General features: G+C 38.8%; 1 protein-coding gene across 2 annotated transcripts in view; it reads right to left on the minus strand.

The window, feature by feature from the left end:
• Positions 1-24,375, minus strand: part of dnah2 (dynein, axonemal, heavy chain 2) — a 63,601-nt gene that overhangs the window by 28,480 nt on the left and 10,746 nt on the right. For both annotated transcript variants that reach the window (XM_044097442.1, XM_044097443.1), the window contains 31 exons: positions 23,422-23,566; positions 22,886-23,078; positions 22,565-22,765; positions 22,100-22,256; positions 21,055-21,229; positions 20,680-20,843; positions 20,384-20,545; positions 19,329-19,432; positions 15,407-15,563; positions 14,797-14,879; positions 14,113-14,293; positions 13,769-13,907; positions 11,843-12,060; positions 10,316-10,408; positions 9,692-9,817; positions 9,451-9,561; positions 9,175-9,375; positions 8,238-8,344; positions 7,765-7,954; positions 7,487-7,667; positions 7,255-7,382; positions 6,197-6,349; positions 5,949-6,074; positions 5,167-5,385; positions 4,355-4,472; positions 2,976-3,112; positions 2,164-2,301; positions 1,870-2,028; positions 1,637-1,789; positions 1,038-1,129; positions 755-950 (listed from right to left, as the gene is read on the minus strand). In XM_044097442.1, coding sequence (XP_043953377.1) covers positions 755-950; positions 1,038-1,129; positions 1,637-1,789; positions 1,870-2,028; positions 2,164-2,301; positions 2,976-3,112; positions 4,355-4,472; positions 5,167-5,385; positions 5,949-6,074; positions 6,197-6,349; positions 7,255-7,382; positions 7,487-7,667; positions 7,765-7,954; positions 8,238-8,344; positions 9,175-9,375; positions 9,451-9,561; positions 9,692-9,817; positions 10,316-10,408; positions 11,843-12,060; positions 13,769-13,907; positions 14,113-14,293; positions 14,797-14,879; positions 15,407-15,563; positions 19,329-19,432; positions 20,384-20,545; positions 20,680-20,843; positions 21,055-21,229; positions 22,100-22,256; positions 22,565-22,765; positions 22,886-23,078; positions 23,422-23,566 — 4,707 coding nt within the window. The remainder of the gene's footprint in view (positions 1-754; positions 951-1,037; positions 1,130-1,636; positions 1,790-1,869; positions 2,029-2,163; positions 2,302-2,975; positions 3,113-4,354; positions 4,473-5,166; positions 5,386-5,948; positions 6,075-6,196; positions 6,350-7,254; positions 7,383-7,486; positions 7,668-7,764; positions 7,955-8,237; positions 8,345-9,174; positions 9,376-9,450; positions 9,562-9,691; positions 9,818-10,315; positions 10,409-11,842; positions 12,061-13,768; positions 13,908-14,112; positions 14,294-14,796; positions 14,880-15,406; positions 15,564-19,328; positions 19,433-20,383; positions 20,546-20,679; positions 20,844-21,054; positions 21,230-22,099; positions 22,257-22,564; positions 22,766-22,885; positions 23,079-23,421; positions 23,567-24,375) is intronic.

The raw sequence follows: 24,375 nt of genomic DNA on the forward strand, positions 1-24,375 counted from the left end.
TCTTCTTCAGAAATGAATACCTAAAGTCAAAAAAATCCCACATGACACTGATTTCTAAGGAGCAGTAGCTGTAACATATATTAAATATAAACCTAAATACAACCGTGGCAGAAGATTTGCAACTGTAATTTCAGGAAAAAAGTGGTTTTATCATGACAAAATGTAAAGGTCTAAGTTGTGTAAATGAAAATAAAATGTAAAATAAAACAGATGTGCTCTGTTAGAATCTCTTCCATCCAGGCAAGCTGCCAGTGAAAAGCTGGTAGTGACAGTGATGGACGGGACAGGAGGGCTCTAAGAGTGCATGATAATAACTGTAATAGCCGTAAAGGTGTGTGATGGTTATAAGTACCCCTCATCATTGCAGCCCTTCATCAGAGCAGTCTACTAATACTGTGCCCACTGGTGGGACCTTGGCACAATGTATGACTTTTACTGAAATTGTGATGTTGCTGAGATGGAGCATATTAACATCTATGTGGCAGGATGCAGGCGGATGCACTCGTGCACACTGAAACATGCAGGAGCATGGGTAATGTCTGTCATCAGTCATTTTTAAAACCTCTCCCTTTGCAGGTGAATGTGGATCAGTTTTCTGTGTGACGCAGCACACACCTCACACCTGCAGGTGTTACAAATCACCCAGATAATGTGTGGGTTAGGGTAAGAGTGTCAAGCATAAATTAGCATTCGCATTAAATCTTAAACAGAAATCTAAAGACTTACTTGAAAGAATATTTTAAAAAACACCAACCTGGGCAGACATGTTGATAGTGAGAGCAGTCCACCTTTTGCTTAAGCCCTGCAGGACGTTCTGGGCCACAGAGGTTTTTCCAGTGCCAACTGGTCCAGTGAGCAGCACCGGGTGCTGCTTCAACACCAGAGCCTGAACCAGCAAGTTATAGCGAACTGTGTCCACCGTAGGTACTATAATCTTATAGAATGGAGCACTGTAGAGAGGATGTATGGAAGCCCATTATTATTGTAAAAGTAAAGGAAGCAGAGCGTAGGCACAAAGAGGAACACAAGATACTTACGAAGGATCGTAGCGCCAGTTCTTCGGGAGCTGCTCTTCAAACGGCACCCAGGATTTATTTTTTGGATCCACATAGAACTCATAAATTGTGTCCTAAAAGAGTTCATATTGAAAGAGTTATAGGTGTAGGACATCATAAAATGACCTGTTATCTCCCAGGCTCTAAGACAGGCTTACTGCAAGCTTCAGCAAATAAAATTTTAGCTTTTTTAAAAAAAAATACATTTTATGATGCAAAGAAAGGTTTAGACTCATGTGAAGAAGTAGATGATATCTGTTCATGGAGGTCTGTTTACTGCCTGGTATCAGAACTACAGCACAAGGAACAACTTAATGCCCCCATGCTCCTCAAAATATAAATGAAAAAGTAGCTGGAGGGAGCAATGAATGCATTGTATTATTACCCACGCTTATATCTCAGAGCAGCAAACTCTAACAAACTCTTGAAACCCCTTTAAAGGTGTAGATATCTTCAAATTTAACAATATATTTAGCAACAGTAAAAACATGACACATGTTTTTGGAAGGAGCAGAGGAGAAAAACCATAAATGAAGCTTAAATCACAACTTTGTGACCTAAAACTTGACCCCTCACAAGACCTTGACAGGGAAGGTGATGTCTATGGATCGTATGAAGTTGTCCACTTTCTTCCGTCCGTCCTCGTCTACAGAGGCGCAAATGGACCAGATGAGGCTGAAGGTGAACCAGAGCTCCACCACTCTCTCCAGGTTCTCCGTATCTGAAATATTCACCTGAAAAATAAAAGAAACTTTTAACACTTCTTTACAAATGCCAGAATATTATTTACAACCCTACTACAACACAGAAGTACCCCATTGCTGGGTGTGGCCAGAGCGTCGTAGAGCCGGCAGAGAGACATGACGCCGTTGAGCTCAGTTACGGGGATCAACTCTTTGCAGTTGTCCTTCTTAAACTTCAAAGTGACCTCCAAAAATTTATTGAAGGAATTTTTCAAATGCTCTACTTCAGCCTGTAAAAAAGAAATCCAACAAAAAAACAAAACAAACAAACAAAAAACAACAATTATCGGGTCACAAAATGGCTTAATAATCATATAGATGTTTGAAGTCCTGTGTTAGACGTTAAAGGAAGATTAAAGTGGTACTTTGTCACGCTTTTCCAGCCAGGACTGAACGAATGGCTTCCATCCAAGATCAACGTAGTCGTTGTAGACCATTCCACAGCGGGACACTGTAGCTGGAGAGGCCATTGCCAGGTTCTCCACTTCAAACAGAAGAGACACCTTGGACAAAATAAATACCACAAATGTTTCTTTGTACTTTCTCATATGTTGTCCATTTGTCTGAAGAAAAATACATAATTCAGCTTATACATAACTCTAACCTTAAGCACATTTTTCCTTTTCATTGATTTAAACAAGAGCATCATCATGAAAAACAAAACCAAACCATCAGCTTTGTGTGTGGGTGGCACAGGTTGCTACAATCGATAGTAGCCACACAGGCACACCCGCTAGAAAGAAACAGTCTGCTTTTAGACTGAAAATGTGTGCTCTTGGATCATGGCAGAAAAATTCCTCCATACAAACCAAACTTGTCTTGTTTCTGTTCTGTTAGAATTATCAACAGTATTTCTGTTTGCTAAAAGCCACAATAATGAGACAAAAATATGTCAAGAGATTTATTCATTAATGTCTGCACAGTCAGACATTTATAAACAGAATGAACACTGACAAATACTGAGGAAATATACGTAAACTTCTGATTTTAAAAGCCATAATAATTTAATCAGCTGTGGCATTTAGAAATAGAAATCCTTTAGGCAATTCTAACTGACATAAGACAAGAGAAGATTGGTTTTATTTAACTTTAGTGAGGAAAACAACATAAACATCTGTATTTGTCCAATGTGTGGATGAAGGGAAACTCTTTCACTGCTTTCCACTGATGTTCTCACCTGCTCAGGCATTGAGATTCTCTCTCCGTTTATGAGAGTGAGCACCTTGTTGTCATCCATGACAGAGTTCATACTCTCAATCCACAGGGTGTCCACAGGCCCATCGAACAGGATCCACTTCTCATCAGGCGTCTCCTCTTGGGTGGGAAAACACAGAGTGGCAGACAATGAAGTTATCTGCAGCAAACAACTTGTTGAACTTTGGTGACCTGCAAGCTAAGATTGGTGGGTTGAGCTAAAGTGAGATTAGTACTAAAGTGGATTTTTGGCAGCGTACACCCACTCACAAACCCACTCACTCATGTTGGTAGAGCTGTCTGCAGCATGTAGGAGACTGACTGACCACAGCCTCTCCACAGACACCAAACTATCTTTAACAGTGGTCTGATAATGCGCTAATCTGTCAATAGCAGAGCTAATTTTTTATTTAGCACTTTAGCATTTTTTGCAAACTTTGAAAAATGCTTATAGCTTCTCCATGTTTATTTTTTGGGAAAAAAATCTAAAGCATTAAGTTACTTAGTTGTTTTGTAAATTTTTAGTTGAATAAAGTTTGGCATCTTTGTTGAAGTTTTACTTATTGACTGTTAAGGTGAACAATAACAAACTTGACCCCAATGAGGACGATATACCATGTTGTAACACATTCTGTCGTTGACACCCGATGAGCATCAACAAGGTTGAATTTAGCATTAGCTTCTGCTAACATGTTGGTGTAGTGTTTTAGTGACAGTAGAACTAATGTTTATGATTAGTGTTTTAGGTGTAGCGCAGATAACTTTTTATTCAACGGTGCCCATTACTGCCCTTTAGCTTAATGTGCTTCGCAAAAAAAAAGACAATTTCATGGTGGAAGATGCAAGAAAATCATTTAGGAAATAACTGCTGTGTGAAAATGCTCATAAGATATTTTATTTCCAATAAGACCCAGAAGATTGAGAAGAAAAGCCTTCGGCCATCTTTGTTTTTCTGTGAGGGATTTTTGTTGATCAAAAATTACAAAGACAGTAAATGAAGGGTCAGTGAATCGCCAACAATAATAAATGAGAAATTAATCCACCTTGAGAGCAGCTGCTGAGCGGCACATTTTCCCAGAGAAAGCTTCAAAGCAGCAGTTTACACTGAGTTAGAAAGACCTTTTCTGATAATTTGAGCTACATTTGTTGCACCTGTGGCCATGAATCTTTACACATTTGGTCTTCCACCTGTTTTCACGACTACAAAAATGCTCGTCTATTCAACAAATGGCCTCTGCCATACTGTACACTGATCCAGTTCAGCTGGAGTTTAGAGGTGAGATTTGGGTGTTCATTCATTATGTATTCTGTGTAAACAGGGGTGTGCGTGTGTGTGAGGGGATATTTTTCTGATAGATGTACCTGCACAGGCTGTTCTCATGAGGGAGGACAGCACTCCGTCGGACCACTCGTTAGTAGAAAGGTCATTTTCTCCATACAGCTCCCCGAGACTCATCGACTTTGGATTCAGGGGATAGATCTGTGGAGAATTGGGAAACAATAATAAACCTGCACAAGTTAAGATTAATACTGACTATCAGCTTCACATTCTAAAATAAAATAAAAACATCAGAATCAATAATATTGGCCAAGGTTGTGTGAACAAACAAGAAATTTGACATTGGTTTTCAGGCCTAACATTAAGGAAAATGAATAACATTAATTATCTCTTCATTATTTGTTGTAATTTAAGCATTTTGCATTATTATTTTAGTTGATCACTTTTACAGAAGCATGCTTTATAGTAAACCAACTAACTTTAAAGCAAATGACAAATTACACTATATACATCTGCAAATACGTTTGCAGACAGTTGGTCTATAACTGAACCAGACTCTTGCAGAGGGTTGCTGCTTTATGTGATTAAAAACTAATCAGTTCCTGTGTGTTCATAATATTTTAAAATGTTTAATGTGTTCATTTTTTCACTTATGCCTAATTTTTCTGGAGGGTGGCGGGGAGGGAAGGCAGCGTTGCATCTGCCGTTTAATGGCATTACTTCTGGAAATGTAGAAGAAATTCAAAATCTGTGATTATTACATGTTTATGTTCATCTCAGAGTGCAATCTGCAGGTTTCTACTTGAGACTCTGCTCCTCTCTTCTAAGTAATAAGTAATAAAAAATTTTATCTGTGTTAAGACCTTATTAATTTATGCAAATACTGAAAACTTACATGGACTATCTCAAAGTCGGGTTCTCCTTTCTGGTTCAGAGCTGTGAGGGACTGCTGCAGGATCTTCCAGGTGATAGTCTTTGCGCTGCCTGTTTTGCCAACCAGCATGGAGGAGTGCCGGGAGTTTTTGGTCTCGTAAAGTTGGATGACTTTAGTCACTGTAAAAGGAGTGATCTGCAGACCAATCCGCCGTAACTCTGTCTCGATAGCTTCCGTCAACTACAGTAAAAGAAAATCATATTTTCCAATCACTTAATGCACCCCAGGCTCTAACAGGCTGCACTGAAAACACTGAAACTTCCTATGGTGACGCCATTACTGAGTGAAGAACACTAAAAGTTTATTTTCTGCAACATTTAGGTCCAATGAAGAAAGACTAAGATTTTCCGAAGATAACAGAAAGGTTGAACATTTTATTAAGTTGTTGTTAAATCCATTTGAGCCCTTTAATGTCTGCCGGAGGAATATGAAATTTAGGCAACTAATTGGAAGTCTTAGAGTAAAGCTAAGCTTAAATTGAAAAACACAACACAAAGGGGTAAAGGGTTCTTAAAATGTCAACTTCTGATCACCTGACTTTATTAAAATAGTGTGACTTGTTATCTTTTTATACTGGAGTCCTTGAAAATAAATTAGCTAAACTTATGAATAAAACTGATCCCAAGTGGGCCTCAAAATTCTAAAACAAATGTATTTCTTTAGATAAAAATGTGGTCTTGATTACAACCAGCCCTCTGCTTTGTATTATAGATGATAGATTAAAGTTAATAAGAACTGCATACCGTGTCATATTCTATAACAGGTGTCTCCACAGCAGGGAACAAGTCCTGGACGATGCCATTAAACAGTGGAAGATCTGCAGAAGTCAGTTTAGCAATATTCATGTCCTTCATGGCCATCAGAAGAATCTGAGGATAGACATGCAAAGAGTCACCCATTGTATTTCTGCTTTATTACTTTGCATCTTTCAAACTTGCATGAATCCATAATTTGCGACAACCTGGGCACAGGGTTTCAGAGAGAGACTTACTTCTTCATCTGCGATGTTGGGGGATTGGCGCCGTTTCTTCCCAGCGTAGCGGAGCAAAGAGGTGAGAGCGCGAAGACCAAAATCATAATGATCCTGTTTGGAGAGCTGCTGCACTGCCAGGTAGTAGAGTGTGTATACCTTCTTAGCCAGGAGCTAATAGTCAGACACAAATAATAGAGACATTAAATAACATGGTAAGTCTGTCTTGTGTGGAAAAGAAGATAATTTATTTTACAAGCAGTTAATCTTCTGTTTTTACTTCATTAATGCTTCTTTTGCAGGCAGAAGCTCTGAGGTATTCACAATTTAATGTGCCTAGATATCATAAGCTAAAGAAAATGTTTTAAATGAGTCTGCATCATAGACAAATTGTACAAGACATTATCTTCTTTAATAAATGTGCTTCATTAGTCAGTGTAGTGTCCATATTACTTTTCAACATTTTCTCTCATTACAACCACAAATTTTAGTGTATCTTATGTGATAGATCAACAAGTCGTAGTGCATAATTGTGAAGTGGGAGAAAAATGAAACATGGTTTTCCAAAACCTTTAGCACAGAAACAGCTGAAAATGATAAGTTATCTATAGAATGACAGCTCCAAAGAAAATCCTAGACAACGTATCACAGGATTTCTACATAGGATTCAACTGTGTTATTTAATCTTAGCATCAATCCAGCTGGGTCTCAGGGCTTTATAAGCCTCATTAAAAGCAATAACATAGCAAAAAACCCACCTCATCCTAGTGCCAAAACGTTTCATTGAAAAACAACAACTTATGCTAATTCATTTTTGAAATTAAAATAATTTGTTTTCAAAATGTCAAACTCGACAATTGTATGGTCAGTGGAAATGCAGTTAATGTAGCCACTGTAACCTGACACAGAATGAATGTCACCTTCTGAACCTAATGAGTTTGTTTGTGCTGGCAGGACATTAGTGCTATTTACTTTGTTAATGAGATGCTGAAGATCGTACAAAAGACAGACAAAAACGTAGCTGAAACGGTGTTTAACACAATTTCCTTATAGTTTTTAGAATCACATAAGTACAGTACCTTACAGTTGTCGAAACCTTCTCCAAACAGCAGGATTTCAGCGATCAGAGTAGAGTCCGGAACCACCATGGAAATAGGTCTGAACATGGACTTCAGGTTGTCAGGAAGCTCAGTGCGACCAGCATATCCTAAAAATGGCGAAGAATTAAGAAGTTTTTATTCCTTTGCTAGGTAGAGGAGTCTTAAACAAGTAAAATCCTGATTGTTCCTCTCCAAAGCTCTGTAGACCTACCGGGATTCATGGTGATGAAGATGCCACACGTTGGAACTAGACGGATCATATGCCCCTCAAACTGGAACTTAGAGCTCCCAGCTGTGAGGGCAGACAGGATGGAAAGAATCTGCTGGGCGACCACTGACAGCACCTCGATGTTGATGCGGTTGAACTCATCGAAGCATCCCCACGCACCCGTCTGATCAGAGCAAAAGGACACAAAACTTACATTCCCCACTAAAATCTCAACTTTTTACAAAACTACTACTTATAAGTGGTTTTTAAATTTCCCTGACCTGAGCCAAGCCGGAGAACATGCGACCCATTGATTTGTAATCCAGTCCTTCAGAGCAGTTCACAACAATGACATACATGCCCAGGGATTTGCCCAAGTCCTTAACAGTCTCTGTCTTCCCTGTGCCGGCTGGGCCTTTTGGAGAGCCGCCCCGGTGGAGATGGAGAGCCGTGGTCAGAGTCATGTAACACCTGGACACGATCAAACACTGACATTTACAACGCAAGACACAGAGAAGCTCTACAGAACACAAAACAGCAGAAATGCAACCTACTGGGATGTCAAAATTTAAGCACAAGACTATTTTGTCTGTTTCATGTTGTATCATTGCTGCACATTGTAACAGTGAAAGTGGTGATGGCTTAAAATAGAAAAAATCCTTAAACAACATTTAATTTAAGACACTAATCTAACTGCAAGTCTTCCTAAATTCATTCTAGCTAATTATGTTATGGGTGTGACGTTAACTGTGACCTGTCAGTGAGTGGAGTGATGACCAGCCGTCCAGAGTTTCCAAGGTACTCGTAGCCGTATTTAAACTGTGTGTTGGTCTGTCGGATTATGCATTCATTCATATCAACCTAAGAATGAAAACACACATTTAAATTCATGTTTTCTTACTCTGTCTCAGCACATATGACAACTCTGCCGCTCAATGTTCGGTAGAGGTGGAGTGGTTACATAGGCCACTTGCTTACTTATTCCCAAACTTTATGAGTTTTTTAAGTAAAACTTAACATTTTTCAACTTGTCATGTTATGCATCTCATCCTGCCTCTGGTGATGAAGATCTACCCATTTCTTTCCAGTGAATTGGAACATCACAGGCCCAACGTATACCTTGTGAAACATTTTCTAGAGACTATGAATATAGAAATCTTTAGATCTAATTTCTTCATACAACCAGATATTGCTTGCGGAAAAGTTAAGAGGAGGTATTGTGTATTTTCAGGCACACAGTGCGATTTTATAGAACAGTCAAGAAACGTTGTTACATTCAGTTGTTATAAAAGTGCTGTACATATCAAACATCAATTTGACACCTTGAAACTGACTAACTGCTGCTGCTAGTCTCTTTGAGGTAGATAAAATTATATCTATCTTACCAGACCAGTTTATGGTTGAACATTTTTGCCACAGAGAGCTTTTACATCCACCCATAGAGTGCCAGTTTGTTAAGTCTCCAGGCTACACCTCCTAGTGATAAATTCTCCTGACTTCCTTCTCCTCACTGTATGACTGACATATAAATCATAACTTTATGAACTAAATTGAAGTTGGAGACTTTTCTATCACTACTTTTGTTGTGGGTGGAGATTCTTTTTTCATTTATTGCTCGAGTTTGTCATTTCAAGCGTCATCATCATTCTTCGGAGTAGTTTGATTTGTACTCCTTGCTTTTCTTGTCTCACCCTATCCTTATCCTTCTCCCAGTACAGTCGCAACTGGCAGAGCCACTCGAACGCGTTGACGTCGCTGCAGCCAGACTTGGCCAGCTTATCGATAACATCCCGATTATGAACCTCCACCGTGACGAGCGCCACCACCTTCAGACGCAGGATTTTTGGGAGTTCCTCACGTATCATCTCTGAGTAGCTTTGCAGCATAGTGATCTGAGGAATATGCAAAGATTCAGGTGAGATGTGTGCAAAGTATCTATAAAGCCTAAATTTGGCTGCACCTGACACCTGTTTCTTCTTCAGTGACTTCAGGGAAGATTTGTTCGCTCTCTCCTTGCTGATGTTGAGAGCTCTGGTGACCTCACTTGTCCACTTGATCTGGCTTGCTGTAATTACAATCTAAGGCAGGAAGGAAACTTGTTTAAAACATTGGATGCTTGATGGAAGATTCTAAAGCCTGCTGTTAATCAGAGGTCTGAGAACGGAAGATGCAGAAAGACAGGCTGAAAGAAGCTCCACATAAACTCACCTGTCCTGGCCAGTCTTTGACCCATTTCTCTCTTGATCCTGTTATCTTTTTCATATCGATAAGGCAGTCATTCAGATGCGCCTTCAGGGTATTCTGCATGAGCTTCTCAACATCGCAAAGCCAAATCTAAAGTTGGACAATGACAATCACTAGGAGTACCAGTGGAACTCCTGCATCCAACAGCATTACTCAACTTAGTCGTTTAGTTTGGGGGAAAAAGTGTGCAAAGTTCTTTGCATTATGCTGGTTTGCTGCCATGATTCTAGCAGCTCCTGTGCAGCTCTGCACAGCAGCAGGTCTCCTTTGCTGCCACACAGGTGTACACCCAGCGTGAGCGTCTTAGTGCTCATGTTGCGTTGGAAGGCGGAAAAACAGGTTACGACATGTTAACAACGGATTAAACAGTTTTAACTGCTGATAAAAGTAACAGAGGACACGGATATGGGAAATGCGGAAGCACCTACTGTATCAAATTGACAGGAATAACAGAGCGTTGGCCATTCTAAGGTAAAAACATCAAACAGCTTGCAATGTCCCCCAATTCCCGCCCATGCCGCCAGGGCTGAGTACCACTACAGGAAACCCAAAAAGGAAATTGAAATGATTGAACCCGGCTATGTTTACCTCCACTGGTTTGTCGAGTTGCTGGGGTTTGTTGAACAAAATGAACTCGCCATCAGCTGAAAACATCCCATCAGCTCTTACAGTTTTACTTGTCTGTGGAACATATGAAGGAAACAATAGCAGTTTCTGCTTTAAAAAGAGAGAATCATTTTGATATGAATTTATGTGACAAACACTGTGGTTTTGAAATATTCTAGAAATCAAAGTGTTTTTGTAATAAGGGCCCTCTAGAAAGGCTGCTGCCAGGGCAAATCCCCAAGAATTAAAAAAGTCTGTTCTATCCACCTTATTCCTGGGAGGCTTACTGTCTTAGTTCCGGCGCCCACCGGAAGAAGCAGTATTTCACTGTAATTTGTGGGACTTTTTGCTAATCTATATTCATGATAGAAATTACGTCTCTCTTTTCGGTTATAATACAATATTTAATTAAACTTGTTCACGGACACATCGTCTTTTATCAGAGAGCTGCTCAGTACAGAGGATCATAATTAAAGTTAAATCAAGGGGAGCAGGAACACGATTGTTCCGTAATGACCAGCGCTGCTAGCAGCTCGTTTCTCTGAAGAACTGACAGCAATAAATTTGAGAAAAACAGCAAAGCTGGTTCTGAGCTGCCGTTCTGCCTCGATAGTATAAAACACCAGAACTACATAACATTAGCTTGGTGCGATGTGAATTTTATTTTTTGTTTGTATTTAAAAAATAATAAAGTTTATGATCTGATTCTTTATCATTATGTTTGGGCCAAGAATTTTTTTTATAAGACAAAATAAAATATCTGGGTTCATTTAGTCCATCACAACCAGAGTCTGGAGGTTCTCCGTTGGTGGTTGTCACTTCGAGTCAGCAGAGAAAGCTGCTGCGCACCAGACCTAATACTGAGAATCTCCCCACTGGACCAAACCGAATCACACATTAACCTGCTATAGAGAGCAACTTGCCACTGGAAAGTGTCTACCCTTGCAGAGCTCAGGTAACTGTTGTGCCGTTCGTGGCTGTACTTTAATAATCAGACCAAGTTTAATTTGTGGCAGCAACAGGTGTGTCTTGAACATGCTCCCAAAACAAAAGCGGTAGCTTTCATCGCCAGATAAGGAAACCAAAAGAATTTGGCTAAAAATTCTAAACTTGAACAGAGAACACAAAATGCTTTATGTGTGGTCATTTCATTGTGTGGATAGAAAGCCAAGGGAAGAAAACCCACATCTGCATCTGAAGCAACTGAGTCAGTGAAGTAGCTGACTATGCTAGTGCGGGTTATTTGTAGCCCTTTTTCAAGTCGCCATTCCTCCCCGCATTAGCTGAAGGTAGCGGTAAAACAATATTGCCACATTTAAGCTGTGATAGCTGGAGTTCCCACATATTTTATCGCCTAAAACCTCTGTGGAAAGCAGGTTAGCAATTGCTAACATGTAAACAAATGGCGGTTTCGGTTAGCGGCGGAAGTCGCGCCCATAAATCACGCAAAGCCTCCTGGGGGCTAAGAATGAGGTGGATACCATAACATTTATGAAATCTATTCTCCACCTTGTCGAGCCGTAGGCTCTTGATGTTGTCAAAACACTTCTTCATGTGAGGCTGCATGGCTTCGGGATTCTGAGACTGGCCCAGGATCTCCAGCACATCGTCGTTTGACAGAAAATAAAACCTTGGGAAGATCTGCCTCTTGTTCTCCAGATACATGTCCAAGGCCTTCAGGATTTCTTCCAGCCTGAAGCTCATATCATTCAGAGTCTGTAACAAGCCTAGAAGAAAGAACGGACAAAGTAATGTCACAATTGATGATTTGACTAAATGACAGAATCTTCAAATTTTATGCTGATACTTAAAGCATTATGTGTATTTATAAAAACATATGTATGTATAAAATAATATTTTATCAAATTTACCGGATGTTATTTGTGGCTTTTTTCTGCCACAAATATACAGAAAACAGATATCAATCTTTGATCTCAAAGGCTGAAATCAAAGTTTTGAATCTTTGATCTCAGATTCATTTTTCACAAATTTAAAGAAATGTAAACAACCAACCTAACTCCAAAACAACTCCTTTTACATTTGAAAAAACTATTTTTATTGCCAAATGTACACCATCATCCATTTTATATACACCTTTGTCCCTGGTGGGGTCGGGAGGGGTACACCCTGGACAGGTCGCCAGTCTGCCGCAGGGCAACACAGAGACAAACAACCACACAGGGAGAATTTAGAGGGACCAATTAACCTGGAGTCATGTTTTTGGACTGTGGGAGGAACCTGGAGTACCCAGAGAGAACCCACGCATGCACAGTGAGAACATGCAAACTCCATGTGTAGCAGTATAATGTTATTACACTAGATTGTAAAAAGAGACGTTATTCTGGTAGGAAATTATATGAGCACTTGCAGCTTTTATTTTGAAAAGTCGGCAAATCCATTGCGGAACAGCAGGTAACTTCCTGTTGCAGAATTATTATTTTTATTAAAATTTAATGTGTTGCAAATGAAAATGCAAATTATCATCTTTACTGTTGAACATATTGAGTTCATAAATTATTGTTTTGAGTGTTAGTTCGGGATTTTAAAAGACAAGTTAATGGATCATACCATTATAGTCTGTTAAGGGTTTTCCCACGCTATCCGTCGCGCTCTTTCTGTTCAGATTCCGTGGGAGAAGGTATGAAGTTTTGTTTTCTGTGTTCGATCAGTGTTTTTAAGGATAATAATTGACAATTTGATTTTTGTTCTTGTCAAATAATGTGCTTTGGAGCACTCGAATCCTGTTAAACGCTGATGGAATTGCGTTAGCAGCTATTTTGATGCTCTTAGGCTAATGAGACATTGCTAATAAAAATGCTACATCCATGTGCTGAAAACAGTATTGTTCATGGTTAAACAGGCGCTGTGGAGCACTGTGGCGAAAAAGCCTGTTCTGAAATACTATTTTCTATTTGAATGCAGGTATGTGATGTTTCATTATTTTTGGTTATTTTATTTTTATTTTTTTATTCATGTACTGTTTAGGATTATTATGCTCATGTTTGGGCTTAGTTATTAATTATTGTTGCAATTAATTTTATTTTGTAAGGTAAATGTGTTATTTTACACAAGTCGCACACACGGGCTCTTTCTGTTCAGATTCCGTGGGAGAAGGCGCTGTGGAGCACTGTGGAGAAAAAGCCTGTTCTGAAATACTATTTTCTATTTGAATGCAGGAGCATTAAAAGTACCATCAGATCAGCTGTTGTCCGGCTATTATTTATCAAAAAGACACAACGCAGATTCAACTACGCTACACATGCAGAAAGACCTTGAGCCTGAAATCGAACCCGGGACCTTCTTGCTGCAAGGCAACAGTGCTACCTACTGCTCCACTGTGCAGCCTCCAAATATACACACTAATGCTAATATTGGCTGACCCAGCCAGGTTGTAGTGCATTGTATAAATTAGAAAAATGAACTCTGAGGTGGTACCGGGATAATGTGTTCCCTGCAGGGCATTTGGATTCTCGTGGAGTCGTTCCATTATGGTCTTCCAGTTGCGACTGACGCCCGCGAACTCGCTGCACTCATTAGGAAGCTGCTCCCTTATGTCCTTTCCTTGGAAAATGTTCTGAGTGGGGGAAAAAAAGAAAACAACTGGTTGCAACAGAGAAAGAGAAGAGCGCTTGTTCTGGATTTAAGACTTCTGTATAAAATGTAGCTATTTGGTGCAGGTCTATAAAACTGTTTTTGACTGTGGGAGGAACCTGGAGTACCCCGAGAGAACCCATGTATGCACAGAGAGAAACAATGAATGAGCAAGGTAAATTGCGTACTTCCAAGTAAATCCAGTTTCGCTGCACAGTGAGGATCATCTCGATGACGTCCATTATGTGAGTGAGCTGGTGTTCCCATTGGTCCACCTCTCGCTCGAAGGCTTTAACGAAGCGCGATGCCTTCATTGTGGACAAAATGACCTGGTTATCGTCCAGCGTCTGGAAGACATCATCAGTCCCTCTGAGGAGGATGAGAGAACATGAATGGTGACGTCTAAATTGATACATCAGTCCTAACCAGCATGAAAGGCCATCATATGCTCACCTTCCAGTGAATACTTTTGATTCCGTCTGTTCCTGTCAGTGTTTGAAAACAAAAGTGCTTTTGCGCTGCAATATATTGTTTCCCTGTTGTCAGTGTGGAATCAGTTTAAGTTTTTTTGTACAAATTCCACAACTTGTTAGAGGCCAATTCATTGTTCTGTATAAAACACAATAGCCACATTGCCACATCTCAGAGCTTTCTAAATCGCTGCCGTTTTAAAACTAGACTGGAGAGGATTGAAATGATGGCTATGCATCAGAAATGAGTAAATTTGCTGATAATATTTTTTTTTTTTTAGAATTTTTTTAAGACAGGCTCTACACAGCAACATCAACTCACAGTGTTGAGCTATGTTAAATGTGATAATATTTGTAACTTTTTGAAACCGTTCCTCTGCTTGACATTAAAACCCGCCTCACCTCAGCTTGTAGTGGCCCTCCTCTTTGTACGGCCCGATGTCCAGGTATACTTCGTCCCATGTCTTCCTGACATTGATCAAACCCTGAAAAAACAAATGCAAACTATAACGCAAACAGACCAAAAATAGAGTTGCAATAAAATAATTTTCTAGTATTTATGCCTGGAGAATCTCTCAGAAATACTAGATCCTAATGGTGAATTAACATAAAAATCTTACAGTTTTGTAGTTTAAAAGCATCAAACAACTGCTCCTTTCAGGCTCTTCCTCACTCAGAGCTCCTTGAATTGAATCCCAGTTTCTGAATGAACAATTACTGGCTGATTTCACAAATGAGGTGCTAATTGCATGGCAACTGTATATGCTAATTGCGCCACACTTCAATGTGCACAAACTTGGCTGTAATGCTGCTCTGATGTAACCTTTGAGGGTTTAGAGTGAGGAAGGGAAATGGGGGAGAGGAGCTGCTGGCAGGACTAAGATGGCAAATTTTGAGCTGCCAGAGCTGAAGCCAGAATGGAGGAGAGTTGCTCTGCTGCATTTTCAGATCTTTCCTAACATTATTCCACAGTAAAGTAAGATCAAGGATCAACAAGAAATCAGATCCGAACCTGTTCTATGGAGAGCTCCTTGCTGGCAGCTGCAGAAATCTCTGAAATGACCGACGCGTAATGATCCAGATTCAGAGAAATGATCTTCTCCAGGGTGAAGTCGGGGCTGGTGTGGTCAAATGTGCGCTCTAGATCCTCACAGATCTGGTTCCAGTGTCTGAAATAAAAACAGGTACAAATTCTACCTTAAGTGGCAAAAAAATTTATATCTGTTTACATAAAGGTATTTACTTTTATATTAAAAATATAGTGCTTTACGAGAGAGAATTATTGCCACTGGAAAAAAAAGAATTCTAACTTTTTCTCAGAATTCAGGTTTTTTTGAAAAAGTGTAAATAACGTCATAACCTTAACAGAATATAGATGTAACATTACCAGAAAGAAGATGCAAAATGACAAAAAAATCTTCAATCGAATTAAGAATATCTGACATGACCAGACTGACAAATCTGTTTGGATCTTACTTCAAACAGACACAGTCGTTTGCACAATAATTTCAAAGTCCTGTTACTGATAGTAATTTGATGCTGATGTATTAAAATATTTATTTGTAAAACTGACTATACCTTCACAAGTTGTTTGACATTCATTTTAATTTTAATCTAGTTTTTAGTCAGGAGTTCCTGTTCAATTACTACTTCTTTCTCCTAATATTATGATTTTATTCTTGTTTTATTTCAACTTTATCACCATAGGACTTTATCTTATTATTATGACTTAGTCCCGTAATTTGAAAATAAAGTAAGTCTTAGTCTGGCCATAATACTCGGTTGTAGAGTTCTGACATTTTTATTCACAATGAAAATGCCAGAATTTTTATTTTGACATTTAATCCCCTCAACTGACTTTTAAAAAAGTCAGAATTATGACTTTTAAAAAAGTCAGAATTATGATTTTTAAAAAAGTCAGAATTATGATTTTTAAAAAAGTCAGAATTATGACTTTAATTACAGAATTTAGATTTCTTTTTTCTCAATTTTAACCAAATTAAGACAAAAGTCAAAATTCTGACTTAATTTTTCAAAATTTGGGGATTTAAGTCAGAATTCCAAATGTTGTCCCTCATCGTCTTCTGTACCGTTTTTATGCTGCTACTATTACGTTAAAGTAATTCTCTCTCAGTACCCTCATGGCTTTTAAAATAACTATGCAATGTATCAGACTTATGATTCCTTATGTCAGGAAGAATAGGTTTACAGAGAAATATAAGGATATAATTGTCTGACAATTGATTTACTTTTGATGCATCAGTGTCAAACTAACACATGGTGCCTACACTGTAAAATGTAAAAGTAAAGTGTACTCAAAAAGAAAAGTGACCTGAACTCATTCCAGCTTATTCTGTTGACTATACTAACTTAAACTTAGCAAAGACAACTTTCTACTGAGGCAAGTAATCAAACTCATCAGCAGCAAGTAACCCGAACTTGGAGTTATGAGTGAGCAAAACGCATCTGCATAACCAGCAAAAAACTCGGCATCATTCGGCAGCTCTCGTTGAACGCACATGCGCATTGAACACTGACGAGTGACGACGTGTTTGAAAGAAGCTCCAAACTGTCAACAATACGGCGGTTGCTGCAGCTAAGTTTTGTCACGGTAAGTCCCACTGTTTTTTAGCAAACTTATATTCGTTATCTCGGCCGTATAATTCATCCGTAAGTCCAGGTTTTGAGGTTAACTTTATGTGTAATGATTTAGCGATGCCTGGGACTAACGTTAGTCGAAAATATCATGTTTATTTAGTGGCAACAAGATGGAGCGGCAGTGCAAAAAAGCTGTCCGGGGCGCAAAACAAAAAAAGGAAAAGGGATAAGGATAAAGATGTTGACGGGTTAAAAAGCCGCTGTACTGTTATAGAAGGCTTATGATGAGTAGACTGCCATAGGTGGGACAGCTGTAAACTGTAGGAGAAGCAGCCATGATGAAGAAGTGTAGGGTCACCAGATTTGGGTTTCTGAAAAGGAGGACACTTCTTTTTTTGTTGGCGGGGGGGTAGAATCGGCGGACACACATGCGCCAACGGGGGGTGGAGATGGGGGAGACGGGGGGCGGGGGGGAACATGTGTGTACATGTGCTACCGATTTCTTTGCCATACAAAGAAACCTGGAATGGAGTAGTGGAACGGAGTGGCAATGTAATCACAATGCACTGTAAGCTATGTAATGTGTTTTGAGGCAGTTGACCAAAATCCCTAACGATTTTTAAATTCCCCCCGGACATTTTTTTAGGTCTGAAAAGTAGGACATGTCCGGGAAAAAGAGGACGTCTGGTCACCCTAAAGAAGTGTTATGTTGATATGTAATTGTGGTGTTGCTTCTATTGTTGTTAGGACTGCGAAGACCCAGACGTGTCTCACCCCCATTGGGATCCTGACCATCATTCCTGAGGACAGGCAGGCCTCCACTGACTCACTGCACCTCCAGTCTTCAAGTACTGCCATCATTTTGGAAGGAAGTCTTGTCATGAATGATCTTGGGAATCTTCCACATGCCATGTGCTCTTTGGACTTATTTATTCTCTGAATTTGGAGTACCCTCAACAACTGAAGTACACCTTTGACTTCATCCAAAGGGTGCTTCTCTCACTTGGACATAAATCCCTAAAACCAAAAATACAATCACTCAAAAATCTTCTGATGCAATGAGTGAATGTGATGTGACATTATGGATCAACGTTGATACCTTTACCCTTATTGGAAAAGTGATTTTTATTTCTTGTTTGATTCTTTTTTGTTGGAGAGAGCATCATTGCACTTGCAGACTACTAAATGGTTTTATGTTAATGAGGAGAAACATTACTTCACTTCACTACTTCATTATTTACTTTATCAATGTTATGATAAATGTTGGGCTCTAGTATTGAGAATTGAGTTTTTGTTTCACACCAGTCAACAAAGACATTTAAGCAGGGATTCTCAAAGTTTTAAAGACTGAGGGCCATTTGAAGGATTCAATATTAGATTGAAGGCTACCCTAGAAAAAAGTCGTGTCATTTTTTCCTTAAAAAGTCTGTGGAAAACTTTGTTTCCAGGTTAGTGTGTATGTAACCACACTTGAGAACCTTGTATTTAAGGTAAACTTGTTTAATTATTAAACATTTTTTCCATTCAAACTGTTGTCTGTTGGCTCTTCGTTCCAATAACTTAACACTTTTGGTTCATCTTACTTGAACATATCAAGGCAATCGGTTTCCTGATATTTTGCGCAATGTGTGAACTCTTAAACGTGTAAGTATAACTTATTTTTATGAGTACTGCTTAATTGACATAACTCACAATTTGAAGTAGTCATAATTGACATTTTATAGTCAACTTTACTAATGATTTTGAGTTAACGGCACTCAAGTTTACTGCCATTGCATGAGTTGTCTGAATGAATATTTTACAGTTAACCCAATTAATGATTTTGAGTTAACGGCACTCAGGTTTACTGCCTTTATCTGAGTGGTCTAAACATTACTTTTTACAGTGTAGAGGAGGGTGCCACATACGAAACAGAGCAGAACTCACCAACTCTGTGCAACTGTTCTGTAGTTTTACAGATAACAGGTTTCATGTATGAAGCCCAACAAACTGGATCAATTACATCCTAAGGACTAACACACATTTTTCATGAAAAAACTCCAAACCTTTTTAGGGTTATTAGTATGATACAAATCCACTAGGGGTTTACGGTATGGATTATGCACATAATCATGAGACCATTTTTTCCAATTAAGGACAGATGCTACAACGGTCTGCACGGCCCCTGGAGAAATAAGAAAGAAGCCTCAAAACTGACAAAGAGTCAGAAGATTTAGTTGAAGAGTTTGTCTGAAAGGCACCAGACCATAATAAACACGTGTAACAAAGACACAACACTCATTCGGACATGGGGTAGTTTTGGACTGCAAGCGTAGCCAGATCGTTTTAACAGTTACCTGTCTCTCAAGGCTGGATTCCTCAGATCAGTAATGAGGGGGATGATGTGCTTGAACTTTTCAAGCTTCACCCTGGAGGTAGTAACTATCTCCCAATCTTTACCCTGCAGTAAAAACACACAAAATATGTTGTTGTCTAGAGCAGCTGGGATTGCAGTCAATGGGATTAACTACTTTAAGGCAGATGTCCAGTTTGTGGTGTGAGATTCATTGCAATGTAAATTGGTTTATTAATGTAAAACAGTGTTTGTTGATCTGCTATGAACAGCACATAACTAGATAATCACACCGTGAAATTGAATTGTTTTCTACATCTTCCAAAGGGTTTTTCTCTGTTAGCAGAGCAACAGCTTATATAAACAGATTAGCTTCCTTTACAAAGCTTACATCATTTACATTTTCACCCAATGACAGAACCATTTTGGATCAAAACCAAAACTACAAACTAGGAAGTAACTTTTTACTGAGTAGCACAATCTATTGTTTTGTAATGAAGCGCATTAACTTTATGATGTTCAAACGGTGATGGTTTTACACTGATTAACAAAGTGGAAGATCGTCAGAATTTGAGTCGTCACTTGAGAAGGGATTGTAACAAACTCTAATTTAGTTAATATTTTATTTAAAAACACTGATGATGCTCACATAGCTTGAGATTGAAAAATAAAGTTGTTATAAGAAACGGAGGGAGAATTATAGTCAAAAACTTTGAAGGGGGCCAAACAATTCACTTCTACCTGAGGCAGAAAGTAAAACATTCCCAAATCTCTGGAAAGAAAACCACTAAGAAATGCGTCTAAAAACCTTGGAACAACTGCCAAGACACTCCAACGTATGATTGGAGAAAGGAAGGGGGAGTTTATAGCCCAAATAATACCATCCTTATCATGAAACATGGTAGAGGAAGTACTATGGTGTGGGAAAAGCATTGGATTATACCAGTAATAATTTTTTCAAAAATGAAACCTAAAAAGACAAAACTGATCTATATAAAAGAAACTGCTACGTAATACCTAAGCTGATCATCCTGCCCAGCACCGGATAGCAGAACTAACCTTGAGATCTCTCTGAAGGGCGCGAAGTCTCTTGAACATCTCCAGAGCTGTGTCCTCCATGGTCCGTGTCTGCAGCTGTGACAGGTGAAGAACCTTCCAGTTTTTCCAGTTTTCATCCCATTCCTGAGAGATTTCCCACACCTCCTGGAGCTGATCCATGTCCTGGGAAGGTGCACAAAGGCACAAAGTCATCAGACACAAGTGACACATAAAAAAACAACTAAATTATTGATCCGTTGAAATTTTTGTATTACTGAATGCTGATGTAACTGTTAGAGCCAAGAGCAACTTCAGACCTTTTCCATTCCCATGATGAGTTTACAGGGAGGTTGTTCGATTCTGAAGAATGCCAGCCCACTGATAATGGTGTTTTGCTCCTGCTTTAGAGCCTCCAGCTGGGTACGATGTTCTTCTATTTGTTTCATGGCCACTTCAAAGCTTAAAATGCTCTGAAAAGGACCTGGACATGCAAATGTAGCGTTATACATATTAAAACTTACACAACCATCCACCCAGACATGTACTTATGACAACCATTAAGAAGCAAATACACAAATGTGTGCAAGGCTTATTGAATCAACAATGTTTGGTTTAGTGAATGTAACTAGTTTCCAAACAGTTAGGACTGATGTTGAATTAGACCAGTTGATGATAAAACATGTATGTGTAACCTCTGATGCTGAACTCCTGCAAGGCGATGTCAATCTTCTTCTTGAAATCCTCAAAGGAGCGGATGAGGCCAGTTTTAAACTTTTCTTTGTCTTTCGACAGCGTGGCGTCACTGTTAATCAAGACCTGCTGAAACCAAATCCACTTGTCATTGAGATTCTCTCGCATGACCTGAACCTGCAGGCACAAACAAGACATAATGGATTAGAGTCATGATTTATTTCTTCAGAATCATATTACTGATAGATAAACCAAACACTGAAATATATTTAATACATCAGTTACTGTCATGTAAAAAAATAGGGTAAGCATTCAGTTATTACTAAAGAACTGGTAATATTTTGACGTCTAATTTTTATACTTATATCTTGAAGAGAATGGAAACCGAAAGCTATGCTAAAACGAAAGCTATGCTAAGCTGAAGTTACAGTAGCAGGTTAACCAAAGGTTCTGCTGTCGGATAAAGTCTGTTTCAGCATAGCTTCATTTGTACTTTTGGTTGCTGTGGCTTCAGGTGGTGTGTTGGGGCTATCACATTTTGTTGACCTTTCTGGGCAACCATAAAAAATGGCTTTTTCAGAATCTACAAAGACACTAAATAACCTATATAACCTAATTTCTGTCTGCCAGCTACCACTGTTTAGCTAGATTGTAACATAGGGAAAATAATAGAAAGGGTAGCATTAACTCTCAACATATTTTAACTGATATACTATAAAAAGAAAACCTAAAAGTTAATATTAAACAACTAATTATCTGTTTTCACTGGTGTGATCCATCAGTAAGAGGTAGGAAGCTCAGTTTCCAAGAAAAAATAATGTTTTAGCTAATGTAACATACTTGGCAAAGATGTATGCGTAAGTATGACAATACAATACTGTAACTCCTTATGTGGTAATAACTAGTATATAACCTCCAGCTGTTATTTCTTAAAAATGTATACATTTATATTAAACCAATTTAAGCAGTGTTAACTTTTGTTTATTGAGAATGTACTCCTCTATCTTGAATCAATTTCTAGGCATTGTTAAGAAGTTGTATACTTACGCTGTGCTCCACTTCGACTTCATATTTGTCGAGGATGGCAAATCGTTCATGGATGAGAGGAATCTGAGCTTCTGTATTGGCCAAATCACTATTGAGATTTGCTAAAAGATTCAGGCTATCACTAAGCTCCTCAAGCGTCTGCGGTGGTTTCATCAACCTGAACATAAACAATGAAGATTATTAAACTCAAGGATTTCCCCCATATTCTTCCAGAATTTCATTCATTCACTGGACGCATTTATGTCAGAGAACTGGTCCTAGCTGTGCATTTTTATCATGTAAATAAGATTTGATGTATGATACTGAATCCAAGAGGTAGCATTACTAAAATTTGCACAATAGGTGAGAGCATTTGTGCCAACAATGCTTCTTGGTAATACGATCATCTCAGAAAATTGTGCTACTCCTAGTTTATTGTTGTGCTGATGTGTCAAAACAGCCGGAGAATAAGAAATGGTTGCATACCTGTTGGCATTGCTTTGCATTGAGTCATTAAGTTCTTTTAGATGAGTGCTTGCTATCTCGCTGAGAAGCTGTGTTAACCTTTTCTGCCATTCATTGCAATGTTGCACTAGGGTGGACTTGAGCGGCGAACAGTCCAGCATCACAAACTGTATGGTGACGACCGTCTCTTCCTGTTGAATACTGCTGGCGTTTTCAGTGTATCTGGGAGACCACAGGAACATTGTTTGTGATCCTAATCAACCATTCATAAAACATGTCCTTGCAAAACACACTGTATGTATTTGCAGAAATTCCTTTCACAGAGACAGAGGAATCATATACCTTTGTATATCTGCATCAAAAGTCGCTACTGAAGTGTTGGCTGTCCTATAACGTTGTATAATGTAGTCTTTGATATTCTCCCAGATGGACCTGTATTTGCCCCAGCTCTTCAAATATGCCTCCAGTTGCCTTGCATTGGCTGACATGCCTGCTGTAATTGCAGCCTGAGTCTTAATAATCCGATCGTCTTCCTCTGAGTGATCAATCAAAATCCAAATGGGGAAGATGATAAAAATCATTGAGCTTCTTATGAAAATATTTAAATCATTTTAATTGTTCCATATTTTGTCATGTTACATCCACACAGGAGCCTCTGGGGAAGTATACATTGTGTATATTAATGCATTTTATTTAGGGGTGCATAAGTACAAAAATCTATGCCACACTTTTTGATTTTTATTTGACTTCACAATTGTGTGCTCATTTGTGTTGCTGTATCCAATAAAGTCCCAGTAAAGAACAGTCAAGTGTTAACGTGACAAAATATGAAATAGCACTAAAGCAGGTGTATGCTATGATATATATTTATTTCCAACCTATGCTGATGTATATGGGGACAGCCAGAGACTGTTTGTTGGAGAGAAGCTCAGGGAGACGCTTAAATTCAGAGATGATTTTGATCAACTGAGGCAAAATGTTCACAATCTCTCCAAGTTTCTGTAGAGTTGGCGAGAACTCCAGCTGTAAACAAAAAACCCAAATTGGATTACAGAGCAAGGTGATTCTTTAAAACACAAATTAAGCACTACAATACCTCTTTTGCATTTACATTTAAATTTAGGGTCACCTTAGACCTCACAGAACTCCTAGCTTCAGGAGAGATCTACCCAAGTGCCTTGACTTCTGTTTGTTCTTTTCTTATCTATTTAAAGAGTCAATATCATGTGTTTAACAGCCACATAGAGCCATTTTACAGCACAATCCAGTAACTATTTTACCTTCAGTTGTATTAAAAATATTGTACAGATCAAATATTACTTAAAGAAAATTGGACTTTATCATTTAGCTCCTTGAAATTGGGTCTCTGTCTCCTTAAGAAACTCCTGCTCTTTCTGAAACTCCGAAAGAGCAGGAGGAGTTCACAACACAACCCCTCTGTTAAACCTTTAGCATTTTCATCAGGGTTGCACAGAGATTAGCAGATGCTAATTGCTGCTGGTTAGTCTGAAGGAGCTGTATGGGGGAGTCACAGGAGAAGGGCCGCTGTATAATGCAAAAGCTCAGAAGTTTAGAAAGTGAAACTCTGAGGAGAAGGCGCTTGGACCCCACAGGCATTTTGCACAGCTGAATGGTTGCTCGATTAAATGAATTCTCAAACATGCATGAAAGAATCAAAGCAACACTCTAGGTATGTTTTGGATGAATTAATAACACTCTAACTTCACATAATACTGTCCCTTTAAAAATGTGATTTTTCTTATAACATTCATTGTGGGTGTTGACCTATTTGAAGAGAAATCTCCAGTTTACAGCATCACAGTAGTTTTAAA

Source organism: Gambusia affinis, linkage group LG18 (genome assembly GCF_019740435.1).
Source record: "Gambusia affinis linkage group LG18, SWU_Gaff_1.0, whole genome shotgun sequence".
In the NCBI taxonomy this organism is placed as follows: Eukaryota; Metazoa; Chordata; class Actinopteri; order Cyprinodontiformes; family Poeciliidae; genus Gambusia; species Gambusia affinis.